Source organism: Acanthopagrus latus, chromosome 22 (genome assembly GCF_904848185.1).
Source record: "Acanthopagrus latus isolate v.2019 chromosome 22, fAcaLat1.1, whole genome shotgun sequence".
Classification (NCBI taxonomy): Eukaryota; Metazoa; Chordata; class Actinopteri; order Spariformes; family Sparidae; genus Acanthopagrus; species Acanthopagrus latus.
The window spans coordinates 21,009,387-21,031,222 of NC_051060.1; the positions used below are offsets into that span (position 1 = coordinate 21,009,387).

The following is a 21,836-nucleotide window of genomic DNA, read 5'->3' on the forward strand; positions in this document are numbered from 1 at the left end:
GGATGAGGTGGAGGAGGGGTAGGTAGGTGGGTGGAGGGGGGGGGGAGGCCATATGATGGCAGCAACCTTTCAGTCAATCTGGATTAACTCGCACTGAGCCCTGCGTCGCCGGCGAAACACCCCCTCCCCGTGAAAGCGATACGAACATCTGGCTGAATTCAAAGCAGCCCCAGTCAGTCAGGCAGGCAGTCAGGCAGGCAGGCAGGCAGTCACAGCTGAGCTGGAGATATTAAAGCAGCCTGTCGCTACAAAAGGCGTTTTCTCTTGTGGAGGTGCATACAGGCGGATGCGCAGTAGATGCGATCCCGCACAGCTGCAGCCTCGAAGCCGCACCGGGACCCTGCAGGTTGCGTTTTCCAGTGTTTTTTTCTCGAAAGGGGGGGGAGAGACGCCGAGTTGCGATTTCCTCCGGTGCGAGGAGAAGGCAACCGGAGAGGAGTACGTCCTTTATCCGCTCGTCATGGATTTCTTGAAGGGCATCGCCGGTTTCGCAGGCCGTCACATGTTATAGGAGCCAAGACGCGTGTTTCGGGACACCTGAATTATCTCCAAGAGAGAGAGAGAGAGAGAGGAGAGGAGAGGAGAGGAGAGGAGAGAGGCACCGTCGGTCCCATTTTTTTTTTTTTTTTAAAGGCAAGCCCGCTCTCAGAATGCTCTCAGCCCTCCCGGGAGGAAATCAGCTCATTCCCACCCTCCTCTGACTTGGCTTCATGTTTCATCTGCAAGGTAAATTCAATATTTTATGGTCTGCAATTGAATTGGCGCCTCTGAACTCTTTTGGGGAGGAGGTGAGGTGAGGAGGTGGGGGGGGGGAGAGAGAGACTGTCTTTCAAGAGGCGCAATATTGACTTGAGGTACTTCTCCCAGGTCCCATTTGACAGGGTTCACATTTTCCCTCGTGACAGGGGTTGTGGTTGTAACCCACCAGCCCAGGACCTGCACCGCAAGGTCAAAAAAAAAAAAAAAAAAGGAGCTCTCCAAAATGCCAAGGAACGCCATCAGATCGCAATTTTATTCTACTTGGCTGCGTCCTGTGCAGCTTTCTTCTTATTCTCTCTCTCTCTCTCCCTACAGGTGAAAGTGAGAATCTAATGTGGCCATTTATTCAGCCCAGCTCAGTCAGATGCAGGCAGGGAAAGATTGATTTTCGGATGTGTGAGGTGTTTCTTTGTTTTATAGTGGATTCTATCTGCACAGGAGGGGGGGGGGCTCCTGTGATAGGCTGCTCTGTGCTGTAAGCTGATATGCAAATCAGTCATTAAGGTGTGATAAAGTCTAAATTAGCCCTAAGTAAGAAAATTGATAATAGGATGAGTGTGTGGGCAGGGGAACATGTTGCCAGGTGACTGATGGGAGACAGGTGAAAATGTGGCCCCGGTGGTTTTTATGAAGGATAATGCTCTCGTCTTATGTTGAGTGTTAGTTATCAAATATCTCATTATTCATGAGTGCCCGAGGCACCATTGCAACTGCTACACCAGTGAAATCAGGCCCACGCCTCATTTTGCTGCTCCTGTTTGCTCTTACTGCTATGTTAATGCACTCAGTGATGTAGCCTCTGTGCCGCTACCTTCCACCGATAGCAGAGGAGTGATGTGTGCTTCCTGAACACCGAGGCTGCTCTGCAGACCAGCTCTACATTTCACTGACCCAAATTTTTTTTTCTCCCCTCGCCTCCAAAAAGGGGCTTTTTGTTTTGCGCTGAAGAAGTGCTTTGAGACACTCGAGATTATTTAACAGTCGCAAACTTGCACGCATGCACGCACACCACATCCACACATGCAGCGTGTATGTGTGCATGTGCTGTCCGAGAGAGTTGCCTTCCCATTACACAACACAATAGAGAAGATTATGCATTATTTAGCCATTTTGTTGCTGTGTGAGGTAGAACACACAGGATCCTGGGGGTCTGCGAAAGACGGGAGAGGAGTCGTCGGGTAGAGTGACCGAGGATTTCACTCGAGCCGCTCTTATTCCCTCACATTCAGACTGTAACGTGATAAAAGCCCATGTAACAGAGCATTAAGAGAGGAGAGGATTGTGCGTCTTCGTACACTTCCTGTACCTGATATTGCTCCTGGGAATTGGCCCATTTGAAAGTCTTCAAACCTGCAGGCCCACACCGTGGAGAATATTCACTTGAAGAGGCCATATTGGTATTCAGAAGCGGCGTGCACGGACTCTGCATTCCCCTTTCCGGAAAGAAAATCCCTGGTCATAAGCCCCTCACATCAGGGCAACGTCACAACAGTGCGAGAATTAAGATCCAAAGTCAGCGATCAGCCTTTCAATTTGGCACATCCAGCCTCCCGCTGTAACACAAGACAGCATGTGATATTTGGTGTTTATTTGGTTCACTTATGCTCCAAGTCTGGAGACATCCAGCTTATCAAGGTACCGCTGAAAATTTCCTCTGATAGCGTGTGAAGGAAAACACTTGGAATTACAAGGGCGAGTTGTAAATGCTGACGAACAGCACTTCTATTGATGCAGCGGGGTCTGCTTAGTATGCTATCCCCCTGGCACACACATAGAGATGCACACATTTCCAACACAAAGGTGTCTGAGCGAGAAATCATTTCAACTACATCAAAGTTCATCAAATCATCAGGGGTCTTTATTTCACCGAGACCTGAGAAAGAGTAATAATTCAGTCAGTCCAAACACTGAATCCAGGCTCAGATTAGCTGAGTGCACAATCTCCTTTCTTCTCATCAGGACCGGGTCATAAATGGTACAATGGGTCCTGCTATATATTGACCTCGACTGTTGAGTCCTTTTCTCCTCCAGAGCGGACGCTTTGTGTTAAATATTAGCAGGTGATCTGAAAATGAGCCGCTGATTACATCTCACCCCAAAACTGACGTTTTTCTGTGTTGCCATGGCATCGAGGCTGTCACCCAAGAGCTATCACATTCTAACATTGGCAGACTCGGTAGGAAAAGAGTGTCACCGCACATATCCACATTCACAAACACAGATGTGTTAGTTAGACGCTCCGTGAGTGCATCACTGTTTGGTCAGGATGTTTGGACTCGGGCTACAGCGTGCGTTTTTTTAACCGGCGACGTATTTTCTACCAACTCAGTCAAAATATGATCCACTTCAGCAGACTCGGCCGCTCCATTTGTTCTCATAAAGCGGGCGGGCTGAGGACCCATTTCACTGCTTTGTCGATACCATTTTACCGTCATGTTGCAGCATCACTTTACCTCCTTGACACAACAGGAGCCTATTTTTGGCAGGAGCAAACGTCCGGCTGCCTCCTCCCGGAGTAAACCCAGGTGAGAGACGCTGCCTGTGTGCCATCGTGTCGACCTGCGTGGAGGCATACCAAGCAGACCTCATCTCATTAACTTCCTCTCGCAGGCCTGCTTTCCCTGATTCCCTGCCCAGACGTGGATTGCAGAGGCTTTCTCACATGAGCTCGAGCATAAGTTCGACCATCTGAAAACATATCCCCCATGACCTCACCGGCCGATTGGCATGCAGTATGCTGCATAAGGCTTTTCTTGGCGAATGCTGCCCTAGGGAGACCATGGATATCCTCTCCTACAGTATGCTGCTGCTGCTGCCGCTGCCGCTGCTGCTGCTGCTGCTGCTGCTGCTGCTGCTGCTGCTGCTGCGCATGAATGTCTGTCTCCATTGCTGGGGGTTGTTGTGTAGTGAGCTACCTCTATTAGGCACAAATCCACCCACTGGTGTGAGTGTGTGGGTGTGTGCTGTCAGTCTGTTCTGTTCGGAGGGCAGAACGACCTGCTCAGAGGTAGTAAATGAACGTTTGATTGACTAAGAAGGAGATTATGGTTAATGCATCAGTAGATTATCTGTTTTCTTGTTTATACGTGGCCCTCCCAAGTCGCCTTTCTGTAATGAACAGCCCAACCTGGAGGATAATGATTTTCTTGGAGGTGTGACATTTAAAGATGAAGTGCATGATTGATGAATGCATTGATTGATTATCTACTTATTTGTTCATGTACCTGATGAGTGCAACCTGTTATGCAAATCTCAGCGGAGCAACCATAATTAAATGCAAATTAGGGAGACGGCGACAGATATTTCCTGTCCTGTCTCACCGGCGAGAGGGGGCCCGTCCTTTTGTCCTCACAGAACAAATTTTGTAGGGATTACCGTTGCAACCATTCTCTTCACGTTTGGCTGAGTTTTCAGCAGCAGAGGGAAAAAAAAAAAAAAAAGGGGGGGCCCATCTCTAGAGAGTGAATCAATATCGCGTCTTCAGCGCCATTCGAGTCTGGAAGTAGCAGGTCCTCTCCGCCTCATTGCACATCCAGAGGCCGTGCCATTCAGAGTCAGAGCAGAAGGTGGTTGGCACGCCAGCATGAGCACACTTGCCTACACATCAGCTTTTGAGCACTCTCCTCTGATGCACACAGACACCTAAAATAGGCATTATAAAGTTTCCACACATAGCTTTTTTCGCAGCCCTACTTTTACACTGGAGTCATCTGCCGTACTTTAAGGAGATTCATGACAAAATTTAATAAAGACCGTTTCCCAGCAGCCTCAGAGCTCTGCAGCACTGCCCCCCCACCACCACCACCACCACCACCAGACAACAATCCACCAAGCAAGGCTTTTGTGTGACTTGGTGAAGTTGTCCCCTGTAAAAATGGGCCGAGAAAGACATTGATTCATTGCAGTGTTATCAGCAGTATTCATAAAAACGTCTTTCCAATGATATCATTCCTACCTTTGCTGTTAGAGGCCATTTTAAGGCGACCTCTCTCCCGCCTCCTTGTCGGGCTGTGATACATTTTACCAAGCTGTCAAAACACGACTGTTGTCAGTGGATGCCACCAGGCTTCCTTCACTCCTCTCCCCACATCAAAAACATGTCCCCACATGGCACACATGTCACTCCCATTCTGTCTGATGTTTTTTTTCTTTTGCTTGATTATATTTACCTCAGACTCCCAACTGTCAGGGTCGTGAGCTGTGTCTCGTAGCTCCGGCGCGACAGAGACCTTCGAAGCATGAAGGCGCTCAGTTGGCAGGCCCTTTGCTGAGACAAGATTTTCATGCACACACCCCGAGACCCAGTGTCGACAATGGAGGCATTACCAGCAAACCACAAATCGCTGTAATCATAAATCAGCCATTCTCTTCGGTATTTAAAGGTTAGCCTTTACAACGGTCGTGGGATTGGATCCCTTGTTCCCCGTGTTTGATTGGATCGGTGTTCCTTTCTGTGTGCCGTAATGGGACACCCGGAGGGTTGAATATTGCATGTTAAACCAAAATGACACTAAATTTAAGTTCTAAAAATAATCGCAGCGAATGTCACTCTTCGCTCTGGTACATTTGTGCGATGCACCTGCTGAGCTGTGATCTGATCTACCACTGTCTTAGTTTTATGACGTGCTCTATCCCTGACAAGGTCTCCGGATTCATCAAATGGATCCCTCCTTATCCTCCATCTCAGTTGTGTCATAAGTAAGAGTAGCAGCAGAGAGAGCAGAGAGAAAATCAATAACAAGGCATAGCACATCCATGCTGAGGCACTGGGCCCAATCATCCCTTTCCTATTGGCTATATGATCCTGGGAGATATCAGTCTAATTCTGATGAGGCCCATGACTGCCGGTCTAGACTTTCATCCCTCTGTACACACACATAAAAGGCTGGGCATTATCATATCAAAAAAGTGTGATCGGTGGAGCAGGGGCTGGAAAGCAGAGCTGTCACAGATATCACACAAGATTACTGGGGAGGTTTCACTCTCAAGTTTGGAGGTGAATCATTAGTTTCATCACTAATTGCACAGCACTTATTGTTTGTTCAGGCATCCACTTACTTAGCTTCCTGCTTGGAGTTTGGAGTCTCTGTATGTCTTCGCTGCGAGCTGGCTGTTATAATAATAATACTGTTTCAAATCATCAGCGTTACAGAGCAGAGTCCCCCCCTCCACCACCACTTCACAGCTACAAAATTGACAGTTTGATAAAGATGATACAAATTTTGATCACAGATTTCATGCTTGTTCTTTGACTACCTGATAAATGGCGTGCCCCCTCTCTTTCTGTCCGTCTGCTTTGATCCGTTGTAGGCGTGTCAACCTGACTGAAGAACCAAATGGAGTCTCTCCTGGTTTACCTGATAGTCCTCGGCGTGGCTGCGAAGGCCCACAAAGTCCAGATCTGCCCCAAACGCTGCGTCTGCCAGATGCTCAACCCCAACCTGGCGACTTTGTGCGACAAAAAGGGGCTTCTCTTCGTGCCCCCGAACATTGACAGGCACACGGTGGAGATGCGTCTTGGGGACAACTTCGTAACCAGCATCAAGCGCAAAGACTTCGCCAACATGACCAAGCTGGTGGACCTCACCCTCTCTCGGAACACCATCGGCTCCATCACGCCTCACGCTTTCAAAGACCTGGAGAACCTGCGAGCCCTCCACCTGGATAGCAACCGACTGAGCCGCATCACCAACGACACATTCAGCGGCATGTCCAAGCTGCACCACCTCATCCTCAACAACAACCAGCTCACCCACATCCATATCGGGGCCTTTAACGATCTGACGGCGCTGGAGGAGCTGGACTTATCCTACAACAACCTGGAAGGTGCGCCATGGGTGGCCATTCAGAGGATGTCCAACCTCCACACGCTCAATTTGGACCACAACATGATCAGCTACATCCCCGAGGGCACATTCTCTGGGCTGCAGAAGCTCAAGAGGCTGGACGTGACTTCCAACAAGCTCCAGAAGCTTCCACCTGACCCTGTTTTCCAGAGAGCGGGGGTCTTGGCCACCTCTGGGATAATGGGGCCGACGTCATTCGCCTTGAGCTTCGGAGGGAACCCCCTGAGGTGTAACTGTGAGCTGCTCTGGCTGCGGAGGTTGCGCAGGGAGGACGATCTGGAGACCTGTGCCTCGCCGCAGCACCTCGCTGGACGCTATTTCTGGACCGTTTCAGAGGAGGAGTTCCTGTGTGAGCCTCCGCTCATCACCAGGCACTCTCAGGTATAACCTCGAAACATAGCTGTGCACTGTAAGACCTAACACTCACTACTGTTACACTCTCTGAGCCAGACATTAGATTTTTTTTCCTAAGTAATCCAAGGTGGCACTCTGTGCTTTCTTTGACTGTCACAACAAATATTATCTTTGCAAGCCAGATGAGTCTAACAAGACTTGTGGGACCCATCGGCTCAGCTAACTGAATATTGTAAAATATATAGGACTTACTTAAGAAATGTAATCAAATTGTGGCCTCTGGAGAGTTTTTAGATAAGTCCTTTAGCAGGATTTTCAGTTTTAATAAAACTATTTGCAGGTTTATTTGCAGGATCTGCAGCGCAGCCCTTATTACACACTGAAAGCTTACAGTGATTTAGCCCCTGATTCATGCATCCAAACAAAATTATCTGATCAAGTCCTTGCCAAATAACTACAGCTATATCGTCTCATTTACATGCAGCAGACATCGTTTGCATAATTGCAGAGAAAATTATCTTTCACTTGGACTCCAACCCCCAGTATACAGACTGTCATATTGATTATCCTGTCTACATAAACATGCTAATCCAATAATATGACAATGATCAATTGTTGGTTATATTTATGGGGCATATTGCTTTAAAACACAACATCATCAGCATGAGCATTAATTATTATATCTCACTTGCTCAGGCTCTTATTCTAAACTCGCAGCACAAACGGCTTGGCCGAAGGCGTTTTTTAAAAAAAATTATTTATTAATTTTTTCAGTTTTGGGATTCAGTGCATCATCCAGTCGGTGTGTCTCTTTATTTTACATATGCTGAATTCCTCCCACTAACTGTGTTTCCTCCCTCTGCTGCAGGAGCTGCGAGCTTTGGAGGGTCAGAGTGTGACTCTGCGCTGTAAGGCCAGGGGCGACCCTGACCCCATTATACACTGGATCGCCCCTGACGGACGCCTTATGTCCAACTCCTCCAGGGCCGCGGTCCACACAGACGGCACGTTGGACATCCTCATCAGCACTGTCAAGGACTCTGGTCTGTTTACACCCCCCGCCCCTCCATCCTCGTCCCCCAGTGGCTGCACTTTTGTTGTTTACTGAGCAAAATTGGTTGTTTGCTTTTGCACACAGAAGACTGTAGGACTTAAATATTTGTCTACATCAGTTGATAAAGTTTAGAGTGTGAGTGTTGGCTCGCACTCTGAATAAAGTCACAAACCACAAATGACTTTTCACCTTGTTGGATAAGTTTCTTGCATATTTGAAAAAATACATTTTTAACGCCCTGCACATTTAAACTTCACTACTACCGTCCTGCTGAGAGCTGGGTGAGAAGATTGATACCACTCATATGTTTGTCTGTTCTAGTTGTTATTGATAAACTTTAACCTTATTAACAATCAACTTTCAGGATTTTTACACAGAGATAAACAAAACACTAATTTTGGACCCAACACGAGCCCAAACTGTTTCTTGGCTGGGAGCAACCTTGTGGTGATTTGTTATTTTTACACAAAGGTTTCCTTGATGGAATTAAACAAAAGGGATATTACACGTTTAATTAGTGAGCTTTCGGGGTGCTTGAGGGCAGATATTGTGCCAGACAAGCTAGTCATGTTTGAAATGTTAAGCTGCTGGCTGTGTAGCCTTATTGTACCAGATATGTGAGTGATGTAAATCTTATGATCCAACTTTCTCCAAGACAGTAAAAAACTACTACTACAGAGCAACTGTGTTCTTAAAAGATGTTTTTTTTTCTTTATCTTCTGTGTGCGCAAGATAAAGAAATGTCATCTTTCAGGACTGTTAGCGTCTCTGCATAGTTCCCAAATATCAAACTCTTACTGAGGAAAGGATTAGATATGTTTTCATTGTAACTTCAGTGCCTGTTTTTTTTTTTTGTTTGTTTTTTTCCTCCCATAGTACTTATCTGTATCTCACAACGAATACCGGGGAGGATAATAATCTAATTAGTTTCTGTTCCAGGTTCCTTCACCTGCGTGGCCTCCAACCCGGCAGGTGAGGCCCAGCAGACGGTAGATCTGGTCATCGCTAAACTCCCTCATTTCACCAACAACACCGTCGCCGAGCAGGAGCCTGACCCCGGATCATCAGATATCGCCACAGTGACCAAGACGGGGGCGGAGGCGGGAGGGCTGCCTCTGGGGAACGCCAAGACGAGCCCGGAGAAGAAAGTGGTCATCGCTGAGGCCACGTCCACCTCGGCCGTGGTCAGGTTTAACTTCCAGCGGAGCATTCCCGGAATACGCATGTTCCAGATCCAGTATAATGGCACCTACGACGACTCACTTGTCTACAGGTAAACACAGAGACTGGCAAAATAGCCTCAAATCGGAATAAGAATGCAAATATACTTAAGCTGATAAAAAAAAATCCCCTGACCCGTTTTTTACCTTTATACTCTCCTTTGAAGGCCTAAATCCATTTGAATATTAAGTCATCATGAACTGGCCCAAGTTATCCTCCTGGTTATTTGTGCCGTCTATTAATCCCATCAGGAAGACAGGCTAATGCACTGTATCTGACTGCTTATTCTTCGACTGATAATCCACCCTGCCCCCCCCCCCTCGCCATTTATTATGTGCAAAACCTTGATAATGCTTAATCAACAAAATCAAAACAGAATGTCAGCACCACTGATCGGAGATGAAAGAGCAGTTTTACAGAAAAGCATCAGAGGCCTCACAGATGCCCGTCTTAGGAGCCGGCGTACACAGCGTTCTTTCATCTCTACCCTGCTTCACTCCTTGTTTAGCGCTAATCACTGTGATATGATGGGACCGTCGCACAGACCCCTTTCCGCCGAAGGAAATTCGAAGTCAACAACCCATATGGCGTTGAGCAGCGGCTACTTAATTCGGGAGACATTAGGGAAACTCTGTAATCCTGATGTTGTGAACAAACAGACGCATCCTGCCTCCCCAGTGACTGAGAGAAACCTTTCATCAGCGATGACGCTGGAGAGAATAAATCAAATGTCATGAAAGATTATGCCCAGACAGATCTTAAATAGCCTCCTGAGAGATGAATGATTGTCATGTCATTTCATCCCTACAAAACAATAAGCCGGATAATCTGATTTGCTTCTGTCTGCTTTCATTTAACCCTCCCTAATCTATGTCAGAACTCACAGAGGGTTTTTTTTTTTTTGTTTCCCTTTCGCAGGATGATACCTCCGACCAGTAAGAGCATCCTGGTGAACAACCTGGCGGCTGGTACCAACTATGACCTGTGTGTGCTGGCAATCTACGATGATCAGGTGACCGCGCTGACCGCCACCAGGGTGATCGGTTGTGTCCACTTCACCACGGAGCCGCAGTACCTGAGATGCCATTTCATGCAGTCCCAGTTCCTCGGGGGCACCATCGTGGTTATCATCGGAGGGATTATCGTGGCCTCAGTTCTCGCTTTTATCATCTTCCTCATTGTGCGCTACCGGGTGTGTAACCAAGGAGATGCAGATAAGGTCAGTTTGGCATGATTCCCTCTGTTTTGTTCTTTTGTCTGCTCCTTTTTCCTGTAGACATTGAAACAATGGCGTCTGAAGAATTGCTTTCATTCTTTTCTCTCTCCGCATACTTGTCTCCTGTCTCCCGTCATGTCAGGCTCTCGAGATGGGGGATATTCGGTCACTGAGCAGTGACGGACAGCTACAAGGCTGTGGGATTCCTAAGTCTCTGTCCAAGCAAGTCCTGCGTCCAGAGAAGAATGACAAAGACTCCCTCAGAGTTTCCCTGCCGCCCCCAGAGCCATCGAAGCAGCGACCGCCGGTGGCTGTAGCCTCCACCAAACCCACCGTCCCAGACTGCACTGTCTCTTCCTCCGCTGCCAGCCACAGCTGGCATCCGGCCTCCCCTGGCGCTCCGAGGCCCAAACGTTCCAGTGCTCCACCGAAACCCTCAGAGGCTCGCCGGGCTGAAGCTCAGGCAGACGTAGAGCTGGATAACATGAACCGGAATAACTCCTCAGAGGTCAAAATGGCCACCGCCATCGCTCTGGCTATTCCCAGCCAGCCCACCAAATGGACTACCGTTCCCAGGGCCCCGCGGCCCCAACAGGCCCCTCAGCATTACATGACTGTTCCTGCAGGGGGAGTGAGAGTGAACCGCAGGCACTCCATTAACGCAGACTCATACAGGGAGCGCTGCTACGTGGCCTACCCCAAAACCGGGGCCAGTCTGCGCTCCAAGCGGAGCCTGTCGATGAGCGGAGAGCTGCCGCAGCTCGAGAGCACAACAAACATTCACCGGGCCAGGGACAAGCTCTCCAGGTCTGAGTGGCTTCTGGAGAGCACTTTATGATTTGGAGTTTACGACCGGCGCCCGCTTGTTTTCTTGGATTGGATTTGTGGCCCGTTGTGAAACCGACAGGGATTTTATGCCTTGTTTTGAGCTTTCGCGTTCTCTGTTGAGGGACCTGTGAGCTTCTCTCATATATTTGGGTGCAAGGCAGGCGTACAGGGTTATGGGAAACGTTTCACGTTTGTTTTCTACCTTATAACCTATCAAAGTCTTCTTTACAAGGACATTTGATCAAACTTTGAGGAAAGGCACAACAATGTATAAAAGCAAATTCATGTACAAAAATGTTACGGTGTGTGCGAGATACTATACATCTCAACACAACCTTAAGTGTTCATGTGGTATTGAATGCAGTAACCTGGACATACTGTATTATAACAAAGGCAGAAACACGCAGGGGGTGGGGTTATTATACTTGCGGTCTCTTTGCCTGTTACTTAAAGTGATACAATCTCTGTAGACTTTGAACATGATTCTTGTCTCCAGCTCTACAGACAGACGGCGACATGTCTTAATTACCTTGGCGGTGGTTCGGAGAGATTACGAATGTGCTTTTACATCCCAGAGGTGTTGGAACAGAATGTAGTAGACAGACAGCGCTCCATCTTTTTCGCCGTCAAAACGCAGCACAATGCAGTACTTTTTGTGGCACAAAGTCGACTCAGCCTAATACTGCCCTCCGGTTTGAATCGATACATTTTTATCACACAATTACACAAAGACTCAAATCTGATAGGATTCCTGTCGTGACTGATTGGAGCGACAACCGAACCAAACACCGACGGCGCGACAGGTGCGGGAGGTAATCTGATATCCCGCGCGGATGAGAGTCCAGAGGAACGGTTCATCTCCATATTTTTTACTTCCTGATGTTTATCGAGTCTTGCCGATGACAACCATTGTAAATTAACTTGTCGATGTAAGGGAAACGATAATCACACATATGGGAGGACGTCAGCTCTTGATTTTGCTGTTGTTTCTGTTTGATGTTTACCAGTATAAATAAACCAGTGATTAAAAAAGAAAAAGGGGGGGACACACTCAGACTAACTTCATTTTCAACTCGCTTCGTCAACTCTCACTACACTCTCTCTGCCTCAGAATTAGCAGGAGCTCTATACGTATGTACGAGCTAGTATCTGTGTGTGCAAGTGGAATATGTACATTTGGCCTAGACGGCTTCTCATATGTGCTGCAAAGTTGTTGCAGAATCAAAACAACAGATGCATCGCTTAGTTCAGCAAGCAGCCTGATGAATTTGGGGGTTTAGGGAGTCTTGCAGCGACTTAATTTCCTCCTTCTCTGCGAGTGGTGGACCTCTGACAGATCCCTGCCCTGAGCCCTTGTGTTTGCTCAGAGAGAGGAGGGAAGCAGATGATGAAAAGAGGCCACGCTAGTCACCGGGGACGCCTCTCGCCTGCGCATCTCCTCGGACGGCAGCCACTGCAGAAACCTGCCGCAGGAGAGGTTTAACACAGCCTCCGCAGTGGGAACCCGTGCACGACTAATTCTACAGTTACAGTAATGTGTCCCTGATAGCAGGGCTGACATGATATGCATTATCTGCTGGAACACGAGCTCTGATTCACTGTGTGTTTTGGCAGCCTGATTGATTTTCATACACATGCACTGGTGTATGCCTCTGAGCAGCATGAAACCTCGAGGGATGCAGCATATCGGTTCAAAAATACAGCACAGTGCGCGGAAAACCTTTTTAAAATGAGCTGCACACACTGTATGTAAAACATGAATTAATTGCCGTCACCCAAACAAGCTGTGTTCGAGCCCTTTTATTCATTATTTCTCGCTCATTATGGGTGATTAAAATGCTGAAGAGCTTGGACCTGAACCTTGGTTCAGTCTTTGGCGAGAGCCAGAGGTGGGTGTGTTAATAATAGATGCATTTCTTGGGGGGGGGGAGCAGAGCAGAGGGGAGGTTTTTGTGAAACAAATACGCTGAGGAGGCTTGGGAGGCAGCGGGGGTGAGGAGGATGAAGAAATGGAGAGCGAGGTGCAGAGAAGAAAGTGAGACAGCTCAGACGCTGGGAGATAGAGAGCGACAAGAGGAGGAGGAGGAGGAGGAGGAGGAGGAAGAGGAGGGCACGGGGAATGTAGAGCGAGGAGTGCAGGAGGCGGAGGAGAGAGCATCCTTTGTGAGCCGGCCATGCAGCCACTGGCTCCTCGGTATTCAGTGCACCTTCACAAAGGGGACGAGGGGAGAGGAGGGGAGGTGGGGGTGAGTGTCGGTGATAGACCTCGGCTGGACGTCTGGTGTGAGCCCTGCGGCCAGACCAGAACCGCACACTTCCCTTCACAACACTGACCTGCTTTCCAAAAGAAAAAAAAGAAAAAAAGAGTATTTCCTGGCACTTGTCTCGTTTTGCTGGTCCCTTCACCACCATCTGAACCCCCCCTCCACCTCCTCCTCCTCCTCCTCCTCCTCCACCTCCTCCTCCCCCTCACTGGTCTACTGTCTTGCATCATGCTGACTCACTTCTCTCAACTGCAAGAGTCCTGCAGAACTGAACCTGCCAGTCTCCCTGAGTCTGCAAACACACACCGGCCCGTCCCTCCTCCAGCCTCTCCTGGTTTGGTATGCAGCTCACCGGGGGTCACAGTGATCGTCCGAGGCATCCTGATGAACCCTCCTCCTCCTCCTCCTCATTCCTCCTCCTCCTCCTCATCTCCTCCTCTCTATCGTAGCGTCAATGTTCCACTGATTAAATTCATTTTCTGCTGTCAGTGCTAATGGGCTTTTCATTCCTTTGTGTGAGTTTCAGTCGTTTCTGACAGAACGAGTCCCTTTACAGAGCACTTAAACCAACATGGTCTCCGATACCACAATTGCCTGCTTTTAATGACAACGATGATGTGTAGTGGTGGTGGTGGTGGGGGGATCACCATCATTGGCGCACTGATGTGTCCAATTTGTGGTCAATTGTCTTATTTAAAGAGATCATTGGGCCTATTTTAACAAACCAAAGAGCCCATTAGAATCACAGTTAGACAGAGGAGGCTTTAATCGAAGGAGACTGAGGTCCTTCAACAAGTGTGTTAGCACCTTTGGCTCTCTGAGCTGCAGCTCAGTGTATCATTATCTCCCCGCAGCAGGCGGCCTCAGTGACTCACACATGAGACTTTGTTCCCGTGGAAAGCAGCACCATCCTGGGGAGTGCGTGTGGAGAGAGAGACAGAGAGAGAGCCCGGGGGCCAGAAACAATCCGGAGTCCAAAACACAACTTGATATCAGTCTTAGATTGGAGCAGAGGAGGTGGACAAGCACGGTGTAAAATATGCACAGGCAATTCCAAAGAGTATGCATTATTGAGAGGAGTAAATGGGTCCAGGATGAACATCACGGCTCATTAATAGTGAATGTGATTACTGTTTCTGGGAAAACAGCAGTCTGGGTGAAAGAGGGGGAGATAATTGAAATGGTCAAATCTAAACTAAAGACTTCCTTGTTTACTCAGCACCAACTGTTACTGTCTGGTCAAACTCGTGATTAAAGCCGATAACTAACGCTGCCAAGTGTCCTGTAACGATGCTGAGTGCTCACACTGACATCTTGACCAGCGGTCCGCCTTTTAGAGGAAGCTTTGGACGCATTCATTTTTTATGATCTCAGCTTTTGAGTCAACTATGCTTCAATTACCAGCTGGATTTTGACAAAGCCGGGAGAGAAGATGAGTGAGCTTTCGTATCTTTTTTCTTTTTTCTTTTTTTTTGAAGAGTCGGGCTGAGTGAAGGTCACGCACCAGGGGGTGCTGACTGAGTGGCTGCGCGCTGCTTGACACGCACATTTACTGAGTGCCACCACGTCATCCCGCAGCACAGACACCAGATTTGGTTTGACGTGAACCCAGATTATCGGCCGAGGGGTTTTCCCACGCTGAACGAGCAGATGCTCCCCCCCCCACCACCACCACCACCACCCCGCTTCCTTTAGTTACATATGCTCCAGGGTGATGGACGACAAAGAGGCTGTCTGCAGTTTACACCAGACACACCAGGCACCATTAAGAACCATTTTCTGCCCATTTGCCTGATAGCTGCTATCGCTTATAGGAGTGATTTGCTCTGTGTCTGCGCGCTGAGTGTCCCCAATGATGGATCTCTCATCGATCTGCCCTGTTAAAGATCACTAAGACAGAACAGTGCAGCAAACCAAACAGATGTGCCAGTCAGCTACCAAACTATCTATCAGCTGCTGGTGAAGGGAGGGAGGAGGGGAAGAGTTTAAGCCTCTTTAAGGATCCCATTCACACTGACTTACTAAAAGTGCTTATGTTAATCGTGTTATCGCTTCAGGCTCCTGGTAATGGGGGACAGGAAGCTGCTGGGAGGTCGAGGGCCACATCATTTTGCTCACCAGTCACAATAGTGGTCCTGAACTATTTTCATGTTCCTGCTCTGCTTCTCGCTTCGCCCACTGAATCAGTTCTACATCGACACACACACTGACACAGACAGACACACACACACACACACACACACACACACACATCTGCATGGCTTTGGGGCTTTCGTAACCAGCTCACACAAGGATTATGGATTGTCTGTGTTTCTGTGTGCTAATCTTATTTATTGCTCAGAGTGATCTCATCTAAGTGTGCTTGTTAAGTTGAGATATCAAACCGGGCTGTCACAGTAAAACACGAGTTTCACGCTAATTGGGCACCTAAAGCGTACATGTGAACACACATGGGAACGTGGACAGTGAACCGACAGTGCAGTGGCCCCTCAGCTGCTGTTTGATCAGTTGTCACCGCCTGCAGCTGACGGGACAGAGCCGCTGACGGTGAAAAATTGAGAATGTCAGGTGGCTCCTCATAAACAAGGCTTTCAAGGTCTTTTGATCTGGCTGTGACAACGTTTGACGACGTGGAACCTGCAGGCAGATCGCATCTCCGCAGTCGAGAGATTTGAAATGGCGATGCAACGGCCCTGAGCCCCTTTGAAGAGAGTTTTGACCTTTAGTGACCGGGCGGAGCTAAGCGGGGACGTGACGAGGATCCCGAGATGAAGCATTAAAGAGGTCATAGCACGCTATTGTTCGGGTTCGTACTTTTATAAAGGGGGTCCTGGTAGAATAGGTTTATGTACTTTAAAGTTCAAAAAACACATCATGTTTCCTCATAGGGCGCATCGCTGCAGCCTCTCTTTTCACACTGTGTCTTGAACGCTCCGTTTTAGCAACAGAGTGAGACATCTGGCCTCTGTTCAATCTTTGGGGAGAGCTGCACATTACTTAACAGGCAGGATGTAGCCAATCAGGAGCAAGGTGGTGTGACCTAAAACGACAGTAGCAGCTGTATTTCTGCTGATTGACTGAAGTGTATACATCTTTTATAATAAATATATGAATATGTATTAAAATAACGCCCTGTTACACAGTGATGGACATACGTTACGGAAGTGAAAGCATGCACTTTTTCAATTTGCAGACCTTTTACATGTACAAAAAATGCTCCATAGCAAAAAAAAAACAAAAAAAAAACACCAAAAATAATAATAAGACCCCTTTAATCAAATAAATGTAGATTTGTGATTAACGTGTGGTGGCGCAGGAGAGAGGGAGAACGGTGCAACCACATCTGGACCAATCAGAGACAGCCGAGGAACATCTACTGTGCTGTAAAAACACGAAGCCATTAAGTACTGAGCGGACAACGCCAAGCGGCAGATTACCTGAGCACAGAGTGATTGAGTGCAACCTGGCTGATGGATAGAGACAAACCTGGCAACCCAGACACGAGAGACTGAGGCGGTCTGCCAAAAACTGAGACAGAGTGTCTCTTAGCGCCGCGCTGCAGCCTGTTCAGAGGCAAAAGAAGCAAGAGCTTTACCAAAATAACATCCGACACACTCTCAGACTTCAAAGCACTCTCCTTATTATAATACTATGTTGCAGGGCTGCAACTAATCATTATTTTCTCTTTCTTTTCTTTTTTTTCTTTCATGGGTGGAGGAGACACCCAAAGCTTTTTAGTGGAGTAGAAGTCGAAATACAACACCGTCAAAGTAAATCAGTACAAGTGAAAATGTTAAATGAATGCGAAGGTGCGAGTTTATTGGCAGCAAAATGTAGCTGAGGGGTTGTCAGGTGAATAATGAGGTCGGAAATACAAATTCATGCCCCACAAATGTTCTTTGTGTAATTTTTTTAAATCTTTGCCTTTTTTTGAGAAACATTAGTTAAATTGGCAAATTTTGGGCCTCGAACAATCTGAGAAACGTGACATGGAGCCCAACTAGACACTCGGCTGAATGCAGGGTGCAAACTACCGTATTTTATAAACTAATCGTGATTTTTAAAGGTCCCATATTGTCCCAAAGTGAGACCTCCATGTCTTCTTTGTGTTATGAACGCTGTAAGTTTCTACAGGCTTAACAGACGGAGAAGATGCAAACAGGCTGCGATCAGAAACTTTACCCTCAAACGAGCCGACGGCAGTTTGGCGACGTTGTGATGTCACAAATGTGCAGGCCCCGCCCCCAACTGTGTTAATTCAATCGCTGTTGTTTAAAGGTCAACCTGCTTTTCTTGAACAGAAAGCAGGGTTGTGGTTAACAGTCGGACATCATCCACGACCATCGCGAACCAGACGGCTGTTCGTGAAGGATCGACATCATTAGCGTGTTTAGCATTAGCACGGTTATTAGCGGCGATCGTTGTAGCGCTCACACAAGTTCTTCTCAGATTCCACCGTAGTAGGACGCAATTGTCCCATTTTAGCAACAACACAAACTCAACTTATTCATCAGAACAGTGTGACTCATCAACACGTTCAGGAAAAGACACAGAAAAATGTGATATATCATTAAAAATGCAAAAACAAATACATGAGTCGGGGCTTTAAAGAGAGCGGCACGGCAGATTGCTTCAAACAGAGGGGCTGCAGTGACGGACAGCAACATAATGTGTTTTTTGAACACTGAACGTAAAAGCATGTAAATATTTATTTCAGCAGACAGCTAAAATAAAAGTATGAACCTGAACATATGGAATCTGTAATCTCATTCTGCAAAGCTATAATAACCACAGCTGTCAGATAAATGTAGGAGATTTATTCAGATTTCTCTACAGAACGAAGTCGGAATAGAAAATTTTAAATCGGCGTAAAATGGAAATCCTCATGTAAAGTACAAGTACCCCCAAAATGTGTACTTAAGCACAGGACTTGGAGAGTAAAAGCACTTCAGCCGTTTCCATTACTGAAATGAGTTAAAGGATGAGTTCACCGCAGAATGAATGCTCAGTCATTATCTAAGTGCCCTCGTGTTGATGGAACGTCAGCTGAAGTTTTGTTGTCCACAAAACATTTCTGAAGGTTCACAGTTCAGCTGAACACCTGACGTTGTCGGGGGAAAAAAGGCGTAAAATGGTCTTACTGCATAATCCAGTTCTCTGGGAGCCTCCAGATCTCAAATGGATTTGGAAAAACTATGACTGCACCCTCGACGTGTGGACGAGCTCGTGCTCCCACTTCAGACTTCAGTTGTTTAGCAGAATGCTGTTTTGAACGTTTAATGGACGAAGAAACTTGACCTGACTTTCCATCAGCACGAGGGTGAGTAGATGATAACTGAGTTTTCATTTTTATTGTGGCGTTATCCTTTAACGATTGAGTTTAGGTGTGACACAGCTGTGAAAAATGCTCATAATCACATCTTGGAATTGCTTTGTTTTGTCCAACCGACGCGTCAAATCCAAAGATTGGATTTTTAAATGAAGAGAAAAGCAGCAAATCCACCACATTTGGGAATGAGGCCAACATTTTTTTTGGGGGGGGGGGGGGCTTTTTCTGCATGATAGATTACCTCAATGATTAATCAATCCATTAATGATGAGCTGGTGATTAGTGTACTGTGTATTTTTTCTTTTACATTCTGCATTGCAAACCTCGCGCAACCTACTTCAGCAACGGTGCAGTTAATTATGGCAGTGCCGATGAAGCAGTTTGGAGTTTTGACAGACAGAGCGAGGATGAGAGAGGAGACAGGTGTACACGGATGGAGGGAGACTGAAACTGAGGCGGAGGAACGAGAGACAGAGAGAGAGGGAGAAAGGCGGTCTATATTTAGGCAGGGAAGGCAGACGCGGAGAGAGAAAAGAGAGCTGATGAGAGGAGCAGAGGTGAGGAAGAGGGTGAGGTGCAGAAGGAGGCAGGAAACCGAGAGACGAATTACACCCTGCACTGTTCTTTGCTTGTGACACTCGAGCAAATAGAGATGGAAACAAAAAGCTGCCTTGACATTTAAAAGCATTCCAAGGCAGCGTTCTGAGATGTGTAACCGGTGTCGTACCACGGCAAAGGAGAAAAAAAAAAAAAATCTTGCCGTAGCTGTGCTGACAGGGTGGAGCGGCCGGGCTCTACGTCTGCAGCAGCAGTCCTGGTATTCAGGGGGTATCTCAGCCTCCCTCTCTCTCTCTCTCTCTCTCTCTCTCTCTCTCCCTCACTCTCTCCTCTGTTACCTTGGCAACATATTTTCTGCATGGAAATAGCATCTCTTGCTGTGCCCACCGTGGAAAAAAAAGAAGAAGAAGAAAAGAAAAGGCACTTGAAGAGGTTTTAAAACGTGTCCAGAACAGATTTAAGTTCAGAGATTTGACCCTGCAGATTGGATTGGAATTGAGCTGTGCTGTTCTGCATGCCTTGGCATCAAATTGGCTGTGTGGCTGGAGCAATGGTGGAGTTAAGGATAATAGCCGGTGACAGGCTCTCTGCACTGTACGGGACTGAGGGGTGTAGTTGTAGAAGTGTGTCTGAGTCTGCAGGAGAAGATTTCCCACCCATTGAAATGCTGAATTAATGTCGGACACGGCTCCTACAAACACACTGTTTACTCCGGTGCTTGTTCGCCTAAGGACTTATTTACATCCAGCGGCACGTGACTTGTGTGTCTCAGCTCTCGACAAGCACAAGCATGAGAAGAAAGAGATCCCCTGCAGAAGTGGTGTTAAGAAATGTAAGATAAATAATACACCACAGAGGGGGGTGAGGGCAGATCACTCAGGATTTCCTGATTTAGTCTTGGTGATGAACAGGAGAGGAGGAGGAGAGGGGGGAGACTTCAGCACATCAAGCTGAGGGCTGCCTGGTGATGCTGAAGCTTTTGTTTGACTTGTGCAGCAGCGGGGATGGAAGACGAACTAATGACAGACAATCTAGGCGTCGAGATTGCGGTGTGAGATCTCGCCCCCTCCAAAAAATAAAAAAAAAAGGAAAAAGAAAGCCAAGACTGGGGCCAGAGCTGCGTGAGGAAAGCAAGAAAAAAAAGGGGGGGAGAGAAGCATCCAGGTTAACACGCAGCACAGAATTAAAAATAGAAAACACACACATACACACACACACGGGCATACATACACAAGTGCTTTGACTCCTGGGAGAGAGGAGCCATAATGAAATAAGCATCTGAAAGAGAGCAGGTGTTGGAGGCTTGACAGACTTCAGCTGCATAACAAGTAGCGCATTTACTCTCCCCTGCCTTTGTCAATCAAAACAAGCAATCCTGTGAATAAATGCTGCCTTAGAAAAAAAAAAAAGAAGGAAAGAAAAAGAAAAAGGAGAGAGACACAGACCCCCATGTGGAATCATGCTTGAATCAGCCGTTACATGTGTGACACACACACAGAGGGAGGGAGGGAGGACTCATGCATCCCTCCAGTCAAACTTGGTCTCAGGTAGAGGAGGGAGGGGAAACGGCGTCTGGTTGTGAATCTTAAGCAGCCGGTCTGAGCTGTGTGGAGTCTAAAAAAAGCCAATAAGACATCAAGACCGCACCGGAGCTGAATCAATGTGTTACCATAGCAGAGACACAGTGAAACACAGCAGCACCCCCCCCCACCACACCACCATCCCTCTTTTTTTTTCGTCCTGCGTGACAGAGTCCCTCGGTGATGCTGTGGGCGCCGGGTGAGGATCAGCACCATGGACAGCTGCTGGCACCTGGGGGACGACATGAGAGCTCAGAGCCAGAAGGGGGCAGCAGTTAAAGAGGTAAAGGACAGCTCAGGATTCAGGGCAGAGAGCAGGATCTCCAGGACGCTGAGGTCGACAGTTGTGCTTAATCCCGCTGGCTGAGCAGGGAAAAAAAAAAAAAAGAGTAAAAGGGACTTAAGTGTAAGATGAAAAAGTGCAAGCGGAGAAAAGGAGGGAAGATGATGACGCTTTTGGAAAGTCTGTTAGTCAAAGATGACCAACTCAGAGGGATGCACTTCTATTTTTCATTCCTTTTCCAATTCCAGTTCATTTGAAGAAGCCTGTGGCATGTTTACTAACCACATGAGTAAAGACTAAAGGATCTTCTCAAGCGTGTCATTTTTATGGAAACATATCAAACAGCTTCTCAGCTGAGGATGTTTTATCAGTCTTCTCAGTTAAATTACTGCCAGCGCGTCTAAAACACATCAACATGTGACTTCAGCAGACTTTTGAATTGATTTCATAGGCCTAAAACTTAATCAATAATTTGGATTAGTAGATTAAATAACAACATTAATGAAAATATGTGTTGGTTGTGGCTGAAGATTTATGTGATATT

The 21,836-nt window shown here is 47.3% G+C and overlaps 1 protein-coding gene across 1 annotated transcript; it reads left to right on the plus strand.

Moving 5' to 3' along the window:
* Nucleotides 1-41: 41 nt before the first annotated feature.
* On the plus strand, nucleotides 42-12,339 carry lrfn5b (leucine rich repeat and fibronectin type III domain containing 5b). The gene is made up of 6 exons (XM_037085570.1): nucleotides 42-726; nucleotides 6,070-6,986; nucleotides 7,828-8,002; nucleotides 8,953-9,286; nucleotides 10,153-10,453; nucleotides 10,593-12,339. Exons 2-6 carry the CDS (start codon nucleotides 6,096-6,098, stop codon nucleotides 11,286-11,288), a joined length of 2,397 nt encoding a protein of 798 aa, XP_036941465.1. The 5' UTR covers nucleotides 42-726; nucleotides 6,070-6,095; the 3' UTR covers nucleotides 11,289-12,339.
* The last annotated feature ends 9,497 nt before the right edge of the window (nucleotides 12,340-21,836 follow it).

Coding starts and splice junctions, on each gene's coding strand:
- lrfn5b (XM_037085570.1), top strand. CDS start 6,096: ATGGAGTCTCTCCTGGTTTACCTGATAGTCCTCGGCGTGGCTGCGAAG. Junction 9,287..10,152: donor GACGACTCACTTGTCTACAG/GTAAACACAGAG, acceptor TCCCTTTCGCAG/GATGATACCTCCGACCAGTA. Junction 10,454..10,592: donor ACCAAGGAGATGCAGATAAG/GTCAGTTTGGCA, acceptor CCGTCATGTCAG/GCTCTCGAGATGGGGGATAT.